The sequence below is a fragment of the Triticum dicoccoides genome, chromosome 2B, assembly GCF_002162155.2.
Source record: "Triticum dicoccoides isolate Atlit2015 ecotype Zavitan chromosome 2B, WEW_v2.0, whole genome shotgun sequence".
Classification (NCBI taxonomy): domain Eukaryota; kingdom Viridiplantae; phylum Streptophyta; class Magnoliopsida; order Poales; family Poaceae; genus Triticum; species Triticum dicoccoides.
The window spans coordinates 44,196,729-44,214,160 of record NC_041383.1 but is presented as its reverse complement, the minus strand read 5'-3'; the positions used below and the strand labels follow the sequence as shown (position 1 = coordinate 44,214,160).

General features: G+C 49.2%; 1 protein-coding gene, 1 long non-coding RNA gene and 1 pseudogene across 2 annotated transcripts in view; all 3 read right to left on the bottom strand.

Moving 5' to 3' along the window:
- Nucleotides 1-11,416: 11,416 nt before the first annotated feature.
- LOC119362020 (WAT1-related protein At3g30340-like) lies at nt 11,417-13,499 on the bottom strand. Its single transcript, XM_037627192.1, has 4 exons — nt 13,168-13,499; nt 12,486-13,080; nt 12,099-12,250; nt 11,417-11,880 (listed from the first exon to the last, which is right to left on the bottom strand). The coding sequence occupies exons 1-4, from the start codon at nt 13,344-13,346 to the stop codon at nt 11,748-11,750; spliced, it is 1,059 nt and encodes a 352-aa protein (XP_037483089.1). The 5' UTR covers nt 13,347-13,499; the 3' UTR covers nt 11,417-11,747.
- A 618-nt stretch (nt 13,500-14,117) lies between these two features.
- On the bottom strand, nt 14,118-16,709 carry LOC119362021 (annotated as a pseudogene).
- A 130-nt stretch (nt 16,710-16,839) lies between these two features.
- Nucleotides 16,840-17,432, bottom strand: part of LOC119362022 — a 2,584-nt gene continuing 1,991 nt past the window's right edge. Inside the window, exons 3-4 of the long non-coding RNA XR_005173094.1 lie at nt 17,243-17,283; nt 16,840-17,116 (exon numbers count right to left, since the gene is read on the bottom strand). This is a non-coding gene — a long non-coding RNA (uncharacterized LOC119362022). The remainder of the gene's footprint in view (nt 17,117-17,242; nt 17,284-17,432) is intronic.

Below are 17,432 nucleotides of genomic sequence, written 5' to 3'. Positions count from 1 at the left end.
ACAAGATCCAATCCTGTGATCATCAAGCTATGATTTTTCTGGTTGTTATTATTAGTACCTTCAGAATATTACTGTATATTGTGTGATAGAATGAATTTGTGAGCGATTTGAATTATGAGTCACAATAGTTACACCGGCATGCCTTTGGATTATGCATGCTTTCCGATTCTGGCATGAAACAATGAAGATCCCAATCTATTAACTATGGAAAACATTCTATTTAAGCCGGATGATTTTCATACCGCACAAACCGCCTAGAGCGTACGACACGTGTCCGGTCCCACACACCGATCGCAACCAGCCCAAGCCTTATCTCTTCCTTCGTCTCCGCACGTTCTCCCCCACTCTTCCTCTTTTTCCCCTTTCCTCTGTCGTCACAAGTAAGAGAAAGGGCCTGAGGCCGGCGCCGCAGCATGAAGGAGGAGGCCGGAGGCTGGCGCTGCTCGTCGCCGGTGCTGCAGCGCAAGATGGGGAGGCCGGAGGCAGGCGCGGCTCATAGCCGGAGGTAGTTGCGTCCCCGTGGATCTCACGACGACGGCGGCGGAGATGCAGTGCAGCACAAGCGGCGCTGCGACCCCGTGGAGCTCCTCGGAGGTGGTGCTGCAATGGAGCGCTCGCCGGTGGCTCCTGGTGCTGCGTTGCAGCGCTTGCCGACGGGCTGTCGAGCTCCAGTGCAGCCCTCGGTGCTCCAATGGAGCTCGCCGGCACTCTCAATGCAGCACAAGCGGTGCTGCAACCCCGTGGAGCTCGCCGGCTGCGGTGCTTCAATGGATCTCTTGCCGCCGCCTCCCGATGTTGTGTTGCCGCATGTGTCTGTCGAAACTGCAGCGCTTGCTGCTCCGATGGATCTCGCCGGCCGGCGCTCTCGAAACTGCAGTGCAACGCTTGGTGCTCCAATAGAGCTCTCACCGGCAGCTCCCATTGCGACGTTGCAGCGCCCATCGGCGAGCTCGAAGCTGCAGTGCAGCGGCTCGGTGCCCCAACGGAGCTCTCGCCGGCGGCTCCTGGTGCTCCAATGGAGCGTCGCCGGCGGCTCTTGGAGCTGCGATGCAGCGGCTGACGGCGGCAACAGTGCTGCAAAGTGCTTTGTCGGGCGGCAGCCGTTATGCTTTTGCAGCGGCGGCCTAGATGGGGATCGAAACAGGGGTGGTTGATGCGGTGCGGGGAAGAGGACGGCGAGTGTGCGTTGACTGATTTTCAAGGGCTGAGATAAGAGAGATCGGATGGCTGGCGACCCAGTTGATTTTTCCTGGAAATCAGCCGGTTGATTTGTAGCAGCCGCCATTAACTATTTGGGTGTACCGTTAAGTTGTCCGTTGTGGATAGTTGCATCATTTGTAACTTTTTTTAGTGTGCGCAGTGGTATTTGATTCTCTGTTATGCAACTCCTTGTCCTTTCATCCAATTGTGTCCATATCTTGCCATGCTTAATTTTCTCCATCCCGATGACCGTTGTGTTTTGCATGCAACAGATACGCCGTGTGAAGATTGCGAAGATCATGAGACGCACTTATTTTCCTAGTTGGAGTCAATGGCAAGTTTATCGGGCAATAGATTTAGATTTTATTATATACTCCTTCCGTCCGAAAATACTTGTTGGGTGAATGGATGTATCTAGACATATTTTAGTTTTAGATACATTCATTTTTATTTATTTGTGCAACAAATATTTCCGGATGAAGGGAGTACATGTAACTGGATCAGGTGCTCCACTTGCAACAACCCTTGTGTGTTTTATGTTTGAAAAGACATGTGTTGCAACTCAGCTGGTCCACTGCCTGGCACCTTAGTTATGTTAGTAATAATTTGTCTATATCTATATTATTATCTATATAGTGTACGAGTTTTTAAAGTTTGAATCCGAAGTCTAAGAAGCAATTTCCGCTGTTGATGACACCAATCCTATGGTCCAAAGTAGAGGGATTCGCATCTACAGTAGTACTCTGTGCAAGCGCACTTCACTCTGGAGAAATCTAGAGCATCCAGAATTGTTTATTGTGGGTTGCTTCTGGTACATGCAGCGCTGCAGTTTGCAGCCACTCTCTGACCTTCTCTTACATTAGCATCATAGGATTTCTTGTGGCCATACGCAAATAGCAGAGGATGGTGTGTATGGGGAAATACACTATGGTTCCTGGTTGTATATGCATCCTATATGGGGATTTTTTTAAATATTTTAATAAAAAGTCAAAATAGGTAAGAACTATTTTGACAAAACACTTGACTTACTTTTGCACTAGCATATAAATCTCGACGAAAAAAAATAAAAGTTGACCTCACAGCAAAAAAGGGAAAATTTATTTGCTATTATAGGTCACTATTCACACAATTTTAGCCGAAAATTTATCTTTTTTGAAAAAAAGTCAAAGGGATATTTTTTGTGGATTTTATTTCTCACGAGTACAATAGAAGGTCAAGTTTATTTCAAAAATATTTTCAGGAATTTTCGACTTTTTGTTGAATTACTAAAAAAATTTCCCACATAGGATGCATATGTCCCCATAGACCAAAAATTCCCCTCTGTGTGTATGATAAGTTGTTCATGTTGAGTATAATGTTTATTAGGAAAGATGAGATAGACTAGGATTTGTTCTGGCTTGTCTTGTATTTCAAGTAGATGATTGTACTCCTATATATATGCCCACGAGGCTCAAGCAATACAACAACTATTCCACCAAATCCATCTCTCCCTTCTAACATGGTATCTATTGCAAGTCGATCCTAAACCCTAGCCGCCGCCGCTTCCGCACCTGCGCGCCGCCCCCGGGGCGGTCGGCCTCCATGACCGCCGCTGGGGGCCGCGCTGCCCGTACCTAGGGTTCGTTCGCCGGTCGTGTTGACCGGCTGCCCTAGAGAGTCTTTTCCCCGAGCCCTTGCTCTGGGGTTTTTCTCTCCCGCCGGTTGTCTTGATCGGCGGTTTCTTCACTACAAGAAACCTGTTAATGCATGACGGATTTCTGTTGACAGTTTTCAAAACCGTCATGAACGGCCCACTACAGCTCTGCAAGCCCACGAAAAGCCCGCCTAAAGCCCTAAACTTTTCCCCGTATAAAAGCTAACTCTAACACACTTCCCCGTCCTCAGTGTCTTTCTCCATCCGCCGCCGCCACACGTTGCCTCTCCTTATCCCTGTCCTCCACCGCCACGCCTCCCGTCTCCTCATCCCCGTCCTCCGCCTCCACCTCCCCGCCTCCAACCGATGATGGCGGCCCGAGATCCATGGCAACGGCGGTTGCAGTGGCCCCATGGAAGCGGCGGCCAAACATGGATCTCACCAGGGGCTTCCCTCCTCCGTCTCCCAGGCCACGAAGCTGCCTCGCCATCCGGAGATTCAGAGCAGCAAGCGACGGACTAGCAGAAGACGACGACCGTGACCTACGGGAGGCCCGAGCTCGACCTCGCCGGCGACGACCATGCCCTTCACAAGGTCCCTCCCTACTTTCCCCCTTGTCTCATCTCTCCTTGATTCCTTCATCGTCTCTCTCTCATCCCCAATCGATTTTTTTTGCTTCGATTCAGATGAACATGAGCTCTCCGCCTCTCCAGTTCCATGGACGGCGACGACTGGGATCCCACGCTCGAGCCCGACGAGCTGGGCGAGCTGGACAGCGAGGTCTTCCGCGCCGCCCACCATGATTGTGCACAGAACAAGAAGGTTGACCCTCTCGCTCTGTTTTTTCTGTTCTTTCCAAGTGATGATTGCTCTGCTCTAGCATAGTTCCCAGGGGCTCTCAAATTTTCTTGGACTGAACCTGATGCTGAAAACGTGGTCACTTCCTTCCCTGATACCCGCATGTTACAGCCAACGATAGACTAGCACTGCTGGCTATTTTATTTTTTCTTCTCTGACCGTGCGAGTCTAGCAGTGTAAAATTTGTGAGATCTGCTTGTTAGTTAAGAGACTACTAGTTTAATAAGATGTGACTGTTGGTTCCTTGGAATTTTCTTATTTATGGGGAGAAAGTAATTCATTTTCTCACTGAATCCATTGACCAAGAGTAGATTGTTTGTTAACTAGGACTGCTATTACATTGCTTCTCTGTTATGTGGTGAAAATAGCCATCATATTGATTTCCAATTTATGCCACATGAATTTTCATGCTATTGTACCGAGATGATGGTGGTGCTCGTTGCCATGGAATTCTTGGTTGATCACATCTGTTATCTGCAAATATATGTGTTGTATTTTTGTATCTTTTGTTATGAAAGACATTTCCCTTTTGGAAGAAAAACACTACTTGAGGAAAAAGGGGAAGCCAAAATAGCTGACGACTATGTATTCTGGGGTTTGTTCTGTTTTGAGCCAAAGCTGGCCTTCCTGCTAGCATCCCCACGTATTATGCTTGGCTGTTACATGAGCCGGAAAATTAATTAGCTAGCATGTATGCTTACGCCTCCATGGATCGTATATATCGATCCAGCCGGCTAGTACGTGCGTGTTTCACTCGGCAAACATGCGTGCATGCTGCTTCATTGAACCTTTTTTCTGCCCCTTTTCTGTTTGGTCATCATGATTTATTGGCTCCTTATATAAACATTTCAAGTTAGGACCTCAAATGCTCATTTCCTAAAGAAAAAGAAAAGACACATCAGATACAGATATGTGGCATGCAGTACCGGTGGCATGTTAATTGGCTAGAAACCAAACAGCGACCCAACCATTTTGCCCAAAAATTGGTAGATGCTACGGCTATAATCCAAACAACACTTACCACACCAAAAAAATTGTCATGCCCTCGCTTTGGCTATGCCAAAATTTTGGCAGGGCATGTTTGGGCACAAACCAAACAGCCCCCTGATTTCTCGGTTGTTGTTAACATCAAAATCTGGTACAAGTCACTCTCGATTGTTCCTGGATTTATGCCAAGCTTCTTATACAATCGTTGGTATTATTTTTTATATGCACAACTAGAAGTAGCTGGTGTCCTTTTACTTTATCAGCTTATATAATTGATGCGTACAAATAGCTCCTGATCTTTGCTCAATTTAAAATATATATCACAATGATGAATTTCTTGTTCCCGGTACATGTCACCATGTTCAGGATGTTACGCACTAAATGCCTCCATCCAGAACAGTTGTAAACATAAACTTTCTGCCGCCCTTTACTCTGTTTTATTTATTTATAATAGAAACTGGTGTAGAGTTAGATACGTGTAATGCTTGAAATTTGTCCTCTTAATTACATATGGTGCCCAACATTTGGTAATGTTATAAACCCAGGTATATGGTCTTTGTAGCTTTTATCCTTCAGTAAGTGTTGGTGCATTGGCTGTAAGATAAAATTGTTCATTTTCATTTGTTCGAATAATAATGAGCATATGAAATGGAATATCTTGAGTCCAGGCATCATTATTAGGGGTTACTTACGGTATGAAATGATTATACCAAATTTCGTTGACAGGTTTATATGGCCTCAACTACTGCTGCTATAGTAACCAGTTTTGTGCTGTGTGTTTTGTTACTTTGCCATTTGACATACATTTGACACACTTTTCTTTGGATTAATTTTAAGAAACCTCATGTTTACTCTCGTTTTATAGTGGATGTTAATCTCATTTCTAGGAACTGTAAGATTTAAGAATTTTGGACATTTAATACATTTTTATATTTGTTGCAATTATATTATTTCTACTATCTATTCATCTCTGTTAAAAAAAATCTAAGGTTCTTGCAAATATGCAGGTAAGATTGGGAAGCTGGCTACTTGATGCTGCCCATCACAGTTAGCCACGACATGATGGTTGCCATTTGGAGGGCTGATAGCAAGGACCTAAATATCGACCTCGATAGTTTGTATGTTTTGCTGATGTAAAATGAATTGTACTCGTTCCTAATTGTGATGTGTGATTTTTTATTCAATCTATATTGTAAGTTGTCATTTTGTAGAGGATTTTGTAAACTGCTACATTGTAAATATATACAGATGGCTGCATATTGGTTGAACTGTGTAATGTTATACACTTTGCAAATACTTGTTATTGGGCCACGCATTATGCTAAAAATGTATCAAGTAAAAATTGGACCGAAAGAAATGGGTTAATGTGCTAGACGATGACGAATTTTGTGACGGAATGTAGTATCCACATAGGCAGCCATGTCATTTGAATTGGACACTCAAAAATCCTACGTGGCGCTAATCGATGACGGTTTGTTCCGTCACAACGGATTGGGCCTTGGCGGGCCTCTGGCAGATCCATGACGGACAAGTATCGTCATGTAAGGCGCGAGGTCAGATTATGACGCGATATACATGACGGAATGCAAGACGGATCAAGTCCGTCATGTATTAACAGATTTCTTGTAGTGCTTTTTGGTTTTTTGATTTGATCTTCATCTGTTTGTGTTGCCCACCGCCACCATCGAACCCGTGCGCCTCTACTCCAACTCCAGCGCGATCGGCCGACTTCTTCATCGACCCGGCGGCCTCGCGCGTCGTCCGCGCATCTGCCCGCCGGTCGCCCCGACCCGGTGGTCTCGCCCGTCATCCGCGCGTCTGCCCGCCGGTTGCTTCGACCCGGCGGCTTCGCGTCATGCGGCGGCCCTTCGCCGCCGCCGTTCGCGCGCCGATCCGCCCGTCGATCTACGCCGGTCGTTACTGCCCCGCTACGATCGGGACTCCTGCATCATCCGACCCGGCAGCCTCGCGCCATGCGGCGGCCAATCATAGCCGCCCTGCCGCCCGCCGTCGCCGGCTTCATCTCGGACTCTGCCGCCACCCCGTCTCCACCGAGCAGCGTCCCCGACCTCGCGCGCGATCGGATTGATCACCCGCCCGCCGCCGCGATCCGCCTCATCTACGCCGTGCGACCGACCTGGCCCGTGGGTTGCGCGCGCGTCCACAGGTCCCGTGAAGATCGTCCCCGAGTTCAGCGCGTCCCTCCATCGACCGAGCAACGGGCTGCCGCTGCGTCGCCCCGTCGGGCCGCAGCGCCGCCTCCCCGTGGTTCTTCTCCCGGGTGCACCGACCTTCATCACCGTTGCGTCGCCCCTTCGGGCCGTAGTGTCGCGGCCCGCGGTCCACCGCGGTCCGGAGGCCGTCCGCTCCTGGTCGTCCCCGTGGCCGCACCGACCCTCGCGCCGCCGCTGCGTCGCCCCGTCGGGCCGTAGCGAGCGTGACACGCGGTCCACGCAGCTGTCCAGAGGCCGTCCCCGCGGTTGCACCGGCCAGCACTCCTCCACCGCGCTGCCCCTTCAGGCTGTCGCGCCGCGTCCCGCGGTCTCCGCCGCCGCCTCGAGGTCTTCCCGTCGTCGCCCCAACTTGCCCGCCGCCGCTGCGTCGCCCCTTCGGGCCATAGCGCCGCGGCCCGCGGTCCACTTCGCCGTCACCGCATGTCGACCTCCCGTGGTATGCGCCGCGCCGTCTCCCATGGCGCGGGAACGCCACCGTCCGCGCCGGTCTTCTTCACGCCGTCAGGGCTCTTCACCTACTTTTAGCACCGCCGCCGCGCTCCTAACCTAGACGCCGCCGCCGCCGCTCTACTTTGGTCGCTGCCGCCGCTACTCCAGTAGCCGTCGCAGCCGCCCGTCCACCTCCTTCATCTTCGTCCAGCACCAACCCGTTGCCAGCGTCGCCGTCATCTACCCCGACCACTTCGTCTACTCCGACAACCACGGGCGACATCGGCCTCACGCCGATTGGCGCCGCAACCGTCGTCGAGTTCTTCTCTGTTGGCCCCTCCGACTTCTTCGACATGGCGTACAGCTCGTGCAGGTCTCTCTTCTATGCATGCCCGGTGCTGGCAACACCGATGCGTGCCTTCGTCCACGACGTGTCCCCGGGCCTGGCAAGCCTGGTGCGACGCTTCGTCAACTTCGTCTTCGTCCGTTTACGTATGCCCGGTGCTGGCAACACGGTGCGTGCCTTCGTCTGCAACGTGTCCCCGGGCTCGGCAAACCCGCTGCGACACCTCGTTAACACCATCTTCACTTCCTGGCGCACCACTACTTCGACACCATTGCGCCCATGACTAACTCAGCGTCTCCTTGTGCCCACGGCTCCACGGCGACTTCCTCGACACCGGCTACCCCGACTCGACATCGACCACGACATTTTCGCACGGCTACCTCGACCACGGCTCCACCACCCATGCTCTTGGCTACCTCGACAAACGGCACAAAGGGCTATCGCCTTGCTTGAGCAACCTCGTGGTTGCCACTCCAGCTACGACTCCGCGATGCGTCGACCGTTACGACTGTGGGGGGGTGTCCGTCGGCTTGCCTTCGGATTCTTCTCCAGTCTCACCGTCTGCGTCGTTACCGTTGTGACTGCGGGGGGATGTTGAGTATAATGTTTATTAGAAAAGATGAGATAGACTAGGATTTGTTCTGGCTTGTCTTGTACTCCAAGTAGATGATTGTACTCTTATATATATGCCCATGAGACTCAAGCAATACAACAACTATTCCACCAAATCCATCTCTCCCTTCTAACAGTTCACGTGTGCACAAGGCATAATAGGATTTTATGTGGCCAAACTTTGATCCCCGTTTGTGCATTTGTGCAGAATATTGCGTTTTTTAGAGAGTATAACATGGTACTAATATCTGACTGATAATTTTTCAGTGTGTGCATTTTCTTCTAAGTTTTGAAACCATAAAATTATTATTCTTCCAAGAACAAATGTGATTATAAGATAATTCTTTTTTATGTTATGCATCGCTAAACAAAACTTTATTACGTTTGCATCTGAACCACCCACGGTAGGAGTGATAAGTGGTATTGTGATAACTGTCACAACAACTTTTTTGAGGATAACAAATAAAGCATAACAGTTGATTTGTTAGAATTTTGAAGAGCCATGTGTTAGCTTTTCCTTTTGCAAAAGAACAGATGAAAAATTTGTATCTGTGAATTGAACATTGCACGTGCTATGCACGTACCCGCGTACTAGTACTTGACAAGTGTAGCAGTGTGCAGCTATAGCAAAATTTTATGTTGCGTTGATCTCGGACACAATCCCTCTACATACAACAAAAGAAAGAGGAAGATGATGTGTGCTACTTAGAGCATCTCCACCCACGCCCCCAACACGGCCTTCCCAGCCGATTTTTTTGCGCCGGTGCCGAAAAAATGGCCCACTCGCGTCCCAGGAATCCATTTTTCGCCGGCTTAGGCTGAAATCAGCGCCGGCGAACCCAGGCCGAATCCTGCGCGCTGGGGCGCCCGGGGGCGCCGGGGCGAGTGATTTTGGCGCGAAAAAGCCGCGGGCCTGCCGAGTCAACGAAACGGCCGCTTCGTCGCCCTCATCGCCTCGGTTCCCACGGGAATCAATGCCAAGGCTGACGCACTTCCGCCGTCGGTCAGCCTTGCCATTGATTCCTCATCATAGGCGGCGCGTCACGGGGCGCCGCAGCGACGCCTCCCCTCCCGCCACGCGTACACACGGGCGCGGCTATATAAGCCGGTGGCCTCCCGCGCCTCTGGCCACACCAGCCCTAGCCCACCGACCGCCGCCAAGCTCTCCCTCTCCCGTGCGCAGCCGCCGACGCTTCTTCCCACCCTCTCCCTCACTCCCAAGCCTGATGGCCGCGCGTTTCCCCGGCGACGCGGCGGCAGCCAACGGCTTCGGCCGCCGCTCGCTTCACGAGTGGGAGGCGTGGCTCCTGTTTGAGGAGAACATCACGGCGCAACCGGACATGCGCGCCGGGCCGACGGGTTGGAGACTCAACAACGGGGGAGTGCCCATTCCCCCGGTGCCCGACGTCGAGGCGCGCCCCGCCTACTTCGCCGTCGAGATCGACCGCGTGTGAGACTCCCTCACAGAGGAGCAGCTCGCCCTCCCCCAATACGCCGCCGACAACCACGCGACACGGGCGGCGTAATTCCAGCGCCGCTAGGAGCAGAGGCTGGCATTCACCAACGGGGCGCCGGTGGTGGGCGGCGTCAAGAACAGCGAGGGACGCCGCGTGTGGTGGGGCGCTCCCGGCCGCACGCTCGACGGCGTGCTGTCGTACCTCGAGGGAGGCAACGAACCGCCGCTGGCATACCCTGCCACGACGAACCGGCGCGGCAGGCAATGGATGCCCAGGAGGTTCGGTTCCTCCTCGACTTCCTCCTCGCACTCCGCCTCCCGTTCTTCTTCCCACTCCTCCGGCTCGCCGGCGTTACTCGGTGTCAAGGCCGAGCTCGCAGCGGAGACACCGCTCGGCCGGCGCACTCGCAGCGCCGGCATCGTCATAAACGAGGGCGTCCGGCGCGCCTCCTTGTCGGCTCCTCCGCGCTTCGTCAAACTAAAGACGGAGTCGGGGCTCGCGGCCGTGAAAACGGAGCCCGGGCTCCTCGCCGTGAAGACGGAGCACGGCGACGTGGAGCTCGACGAAATGGGCGCGTGACGACTATCTCAAGATGGAGATGGAGCGCCAGCGCGCCGCCCTGCGGCGCTACGAACAGCGCCGCCGGGGCCGCGATGAAGGAGGCGTCATCGTCTTCGATGACAGCGATGACGACGACGCGCCGCCACCGCCACCGGTCCGCCATGGCGACACCGGGCAGGGGTCCAGCAGGGGCGGCCGCATCAAGGAGGAGAACGCCGACGACGACGACGACGGCGAGGATGGCAGTGACTACGCCGTGTTCAGCGACTTCTTCGCCCCTTAGTTTTGGCCTTTCTTTTAGATAAATTTGCTATGTAAATTGTCGAACATGTCTAATATATGCCAATTTTGCCGAATTTTAGCCGAGTTTAGCCGAACTTTGCCGAATGTTTTTTTTTAACTTAGACGGCATCCTGGGGCGGCCCTGGGGTCGGCGACTGAGAACCCACCAGCCGCCAGGCCGATCTTTTGCGCCGGCTCACCCCCAGGCGGCGATTTTACGCGCCCCTTGGGGGGTCAACGGGCTGGAGATGCTCTTATGTCAGCAGCATCCAAAATTGCTTCGCTCAGCGGCCTCAACTAGACATCAGAATATATTTTTTGATTGTTTATTTATCTACTTTGTCATTCTAATGAGGGTATATGATTTTTAATTGCTTTTGAAGAAATAATATAACAACGAATAAAGTCATAATAACTTTATTGTCTCTGCCAACCAAATCATTTATTTTTAAGACTACGGAGAGTTTGACAAAATATGAACAAAATTGCAAGGTGTGTCGATATTACTGCAGAAGAATATATTGTCAAAATCACAAAGTGAGAAGAAAATAACATATTATTATGTGTTCCACTACTACAATCTGAGGACATAATCTGTCCACATACATGATGGCTAGTTAGCTACGTCAGCCTCAACTCGCCAGCACCAGCACAATATATTTGCCAGCAGAATATGTTTTTTATTCATTTTTTCCTAAAAAAATATGTGTTCCTGGAGAAGTAATATAACGGTAAATAAAGCCGTTATTACTTTGCTGTCTTTGCCAAGAAATCATAGGCAAAATAAGATCGCCGATTCGACGAAATGCAAACGAAATTGCAAGGCATCGGTACTAGGAAAGAAAATGTCCAAGATTACAAAGTTCTTGAGAAGGAAGAAGTGCCATTCGACCCGTGATCGCATATAATTTTCCCATATGCAGCTACCGAAGAGAATTGGCAGCTGTATGCTAAATGTGCTCTCTGCTCATTTACTAAATCCCACTATTTCAGTAGCTTGGACATAAGTGAACAGTACCAGCTAGGAACAACCTTATATATAACATATGTAGCTAGCTGCATCAAGCAGTTAAGTAAAATGGGAAGAAAAACTACATATTATGGGTTGCATTGTGGTAACTGAATCCAAGGGTGTAAGCTCTACAGTTTCATGGCTTGTCGTCAGCTGATTCATCGACTTCCTTGTTAGTGATTGTGGTACAAGATGCAGATGCTTCATCCCGCTTCTTTCCCCAGAGCAAAAGATAGAGCCCCAGTATCATCAGTACAGATCCTAGCACGCTGTACATGCACGCCGATGTAACGATAATCAACAGCCAGAAAAATATGTATATATTTTCGTTACAACTTGATGGCGGAAACAATTAACTTTGTTTATCTCCAGCAGCAAGAACAATTCAGTTGGCAACAATGTATATATGAAACTTCGGCCATGACAATGATCATCACAAAAGGACAGGGAGGCATGATGAAACTGAGAAGAACTCTATATGTATTACCTTCCAAGGTAGATTTGTTCATGGAGGAAGAAGAAATCGATGATGGCTACCATGATCTGCATCATGGGGATGAAGGCTGCGGTGAAGACCGGGCCCTTCTTCTCCACACACCACGTCATTATCAGGTACCCGGCTCCGGATCCGACTATCCCCTGCACATGTAATTTCATTGTATATCTTTACAACTATTTTTGGTTTCAGTTGTTGAAGTTGGTCAAAGTAGCTGGCGTGTATTGATTGCATATATAGACTAGTGTTAGCTGCAAGCTAAAGCAATGGCTTTTATAAGTAGTTGCCCCTTTTGGATAAGTAGTTCCTTTTTTCTTCTCTTTGTGAAGGTGGTACAAGTCAAGGAGATGAAGAAGATGATGGCGATGTTTAGCTTACTGCGTACAAGACGGTAACGATCTCCAGCTTGCTGGTCAGCATCCACGGCGACACGTGCCTCTCCATTGCCAACGTCACCGCCCCGCCCTGCAGCATGCTGATGAAGAACATGATGGCGGTGCTGGAGTAGATGGCCGGGTACTTCTTGGTCAGCTTTGTCTGCAGCAGCAGCCAGAAGGAGAAGCAGAGGCAGTTGAACAGCAAAGCCATGGTGCCCAGCATCCAGCTCCTGCTGCCGCTGCTGTCAGCAGAGGGAGCTGCATGGTGAGAAGCAGCTGGGGTAGGTGCAGTGGCGGCCCGGTGCGTCAGCGGCCCGCCCTTGTAGAGACTCAGCAGCAGCAAGCCGGCCAGCGACGTGAGCGTTCCGGTGATCTTTGCGGCTCCCGCCATGCTCTTCAACTTCAGCGGCTCCATCCTCATCACGACGGCGATGAGGAAGGTGAGCACAGGGGAGAGGTTGATGAAGGTTATGGCAAAGGTGGCGGTGGTGTACTGCAGGCCGTAGAAGAAGGTGTACTGCGAGAGCGCCGCGCCAAACACGGCGCTGAAGAAGAGGTACGCCAGGATCTCCAATGTGAGCTTGGGCCTCGTGCTCCTGCAGGAATGCCATGACCCTATGCAGTTTCGGTCACCCAGGAAACGAACGCAGATTGTATGTACAAGGATGCATGTGTTTACATACCGTTCTTTGAAAAAGGCTATCGGAGCAAGGAAGATGGTGGCGAACAGCTGCCGGAGCTTGACGAGGACCAGCCGGTTCAGCCCTTGCTCCAGAGCCTTCTTCACCAGCGCCGTCATCACAGCAGAGATGAAGTCGAAGGCCAGCATTCCCATCACCGGCTTCCACTCCTGCACCCACATTGTAAGATTGCCGCTACAAGATGACTGATACGCTCATTAACTCTCTGATTATATATATAGCCCTGCAATGCTACTCACTGACCAAAAGTGACGGCGGTCATTCATGCAAGGGGGGCAAAAAAGTAAATGCTAATATGCTATCAACATGATAAATTATTTCCTTTGCTACTCTTGTGACAACTTACTAGTACTACGTACTGAAGATTTTTAATAATAATCTATAAAATGACATATCAGTAGACAGCAGGAATCAAATTGTAGTGCAAACGTGAAAGTAAAATATATGTCCTGATTCAGTCCCTTACCTTTTCTGGTGCCCCGACCAAAAATTACATAAGATGCCGAGAAAAGTGGAGAAAAGACGGAAGCACTGAGACTCAGAAACTCCTTTTTATGTATGTGGACTAGTCCTCTCACTTCCTAACATTAAAAGTACTTCCAAAAGAACCTAATACTTGCCATTAGTAAAAAAGGTGACCTGGTATATGTCAACCAGCAATGCTATCCTTGAGTCAGCAATACTATGACAAGATGCAGTGAATTGCTCAACTCAAACACCACTACTGGCCATTCACCTTTGCGCTTGTTAGTGTGATTTTGCTCCTGCCCAACTGTCATTTTCAATGACAAATTAAGGCTAGTTTTCCATTCCAATGAAGGCGGTAAAACCCACCAACGAGTGTTTTCTGTAATCATTTGGTACACTGTTGAATACCAGGCAAGGAAGGCAACCTCACCAGGCACCACACTACCAGAAAGTAAAGAGCACAATGAGCACAAATATGACACTGACTTATTCAAAGTTGTAGCAACGTACATAGAGCATGGGCCAGGGCAGATAGTTGGAACATTTAGGGTCATTCTTGACATCCCCACTAACTAGTAAGAACACCCTTTCTATACTTCACAAATTTTCCTGTGTCTCCTTATCTCCTTCCAGTCCTTTCTCGGGTAAAATGGCAGCTGACGATGCTTCCTTGCTCTTCCCCCAGAGCAGAAGATAGAGGCCTCCAATGACAAGAGCAGCACCTACCACACTTCAAGGACAAAAAGAGAAACAAAAGTGTGACTTTTCTGTTGTTTTGCCCAAGTTCTGTGTCTTAAAGCAAAGTTGTTGTTTGGCCGATAGTTCTGTACGCAACTTAGCAATATGTCAATTGTTAGTCCGTTGGTGAGAGTCGATGTTGATTGGTATTTTTACCCTTGCAACATTTATGAAACATGTCAATTCTTAGTCCTTGTAGGTGGTAAGTCATAGTACAAGTGTACAGCGATATCGAGATGAGAATTTTATTTCAGAGATTTTTTCTATCTAATTAGGACATATGATCTGTACTAGACTTTGAGAAAGTAAACGGCTAATTTAATAAGCATGATATCTCACATGATGTGCTACCGAACAACTAAATAGAGTTTACTCTTATTTTGACACTTCTCTGTCATGCAGTTTCTCTCCTGAACTTCAGTAAAAGCCAATACCTTCCCATGTAAAGCTGTTCATGAAGGACGAGGAGATCAAGGACTCCAGCAATGATCTGAATGAGAGGCAAGAAGCCTGCGGTGAACACCGGCCCTCTCTTCTCAATGCACCAGGTCATCAGCACATACCCTATCCCCGATACTCCCACTCCCTGTACAGCAAAAGTGCAAAGTTTCAGTGTACATTACACTGAACCTGAACCATTCTTTGTGGCAAAAATTCCTGTTACTAACTGAATTTACACTTCTTTCTGTCTAACTCATGGGGTCATGTGTTCGTGACTATCAGAGCCGTGAAGAATTGGAATAAGGTCTTCCTACATTACCAAATCCAACCCCAAACATATAGGATTATATAAGCTAGACTGCTAGAGTAGCAAGGTCAACAAGTTGATGTGAAATAATTCGGCTCTATGTCCAGACAAGTAGGATCAAATAGCTGTCCTCTAGAAAAGAAAAGATTGGTTGCTGGTCTTTTTTATAGTTTTTATTATTGATTCTTTACAGGTTGGTGGTATCTGAGCTATATCTTACGTACCGCGAAAAGAACGGTTGCAATCTGAATACTTCCTCGGAGCAGCCAAACTGAGAGGTGCCTTTGGGTGGTGACTGCCAGTGCCCCTGCTTGCAGTGAGCTGATCAAGGCCATGAATGCAGTGCTGGAGATGACTGCAGGGTACTTCTTGGTGAGCTTCCCTTGCAGCAGCATCCAGAGTGAGAAGGTGATGCAGTTCAGCAGCAGCAACGCCGAGCCCAGCAACCATCTCCCCTTGCTGCCACTGGTGCCGGTTGTGCCATTTCCAGCATGTTCTTGGGTCGAAGATGCTGTGTGAGTCAGGGCAGCACCCTTGTACCAACGCCAGTGTTCCTACGATCTTTACCAGACCTGCCTTGCTCCTCACATCTACTGTTTCTGACCTGCGTAACTTAGTTTCAGTCTGGGTGAACAGCTTGTGACTCAAAAGATATATGTGTCAATTAAGAAACTGACCGGAGAGGGACGGCTATCAAGAAGGTGAAGACTGGGGTCATATTCGAGACAGTTGCAGCCAGTGTTGCAGTGGTGTAGCTCAAGCCCAAGAAAAACAGATACTGAGCAAATAATGCCCTGTATATACACACGTTCAGAGCCAAAAAAAAGAAGGAAAAACATTAATTCACAGCACTCTTTCGAATTGCCTCCTCCATTGCACTTGACCAAAGTAGCATTACCCAAGTAGCGCACTCATGAACAAGTAGGCAAAGATCTCCTTTGTGAATCTTGGTCTTGCATTCCTGAAACCAACTACAAATAATTAGGAGAATTATCAGCGGCAATTTTCTAGATATTGAAATATACACTGTAGCATACAAGAACACAACATTTAGAACACCAAGGAAGAGACACTACTCAAGGTTCTGAAAACATCATGTCGTGGAGCATCAGCTTAACAGAAGCTTTTCAGATAAACTTGCAGAGGACAGGGTCATGCATGTAGCAGCATATCATCAGCATGAGTTTCCAGGCGCTAAACATCATACAAAAACAACTCAGCAGCTGAAATCTGAAGGTTAAGTTCTTGTTCCACAAACCTTTCTTTGAAGTAGGCAATCGGTGCCAGGATAGCTGCGCCGACAAGCTGCCGAAGAGCGATAAGAACGACAGGGTTCAGGCCGTCATCGAGCGCCTTCTTCACCAGCACTGTCATCACCGCAAAGAGTGTGTCGAAGGCGATCATGGCCGCCACTGGCTTCAGCAGCTCCACCCACCCCATTGATTCTGCACAAACCAGAGAAGTGTCCTGTCACTGGTCTTAGGTGGTGGGCACTAACTATCCCATGCAGCAGCGTCGATCCTATCTGTCCTATAGTATGCACAATATATACAAGCATTGGTTGTGCATGTGGTGATGCGAGAGAGCATTATCAGTTGTCTTGTCACTAGCTTTATCCTTTATGTGTGAGAGAGCAATGCTAATTCTACTACTACTAATGTTAATGCCAAGCATTGTTAACTGGAGCAGGCAGGGGGGGATACATAAAGGCAAGGTGAGTGGAGGAATGGTACAAAGTGCATGCATGACTACTGGTTTAGATGGTGCCTGGAATAAACAAGGAATAGTTGAGGGCACTAGATGCTGGGTGCCTACATACAGGGTTACTGCACTGCAGTCAGATCACCTACTCGCTTTGTTTCTGCAGCAGAGGAAGCACCGTGGATGAGGAACGGTGAGCAGAGTTGCTGTGTTGAAGAAGAACGGCACTACCAGTTTGTATGTTCAAAAATACATGGCTTCACGTGCTTCAGCATACTGCCATGAAACATTGATTCCGTTATACAACAGCATTCTGAAAATACAAATGATTGACACTCTGAGGTATATTAGCTTGAGGGCCCCAGTTCAATGGCTAAACCCAAGCCCTCTAGGTTCTCTTACCTATCACCGATTCCCTCACCATGCTCCTCAACTTGCCGATCCTGCAGTCATGCACAGGGGACACCCCTATTATGAATGTTTCTTGTCAAATAAGAACTTTTATTGAAACAACACAAAACAAACTTCATCCTAGTGATCGAAGAATAGTTCTACAGGCACACCTTCACACCTTCACACTGGCATTCTGTCA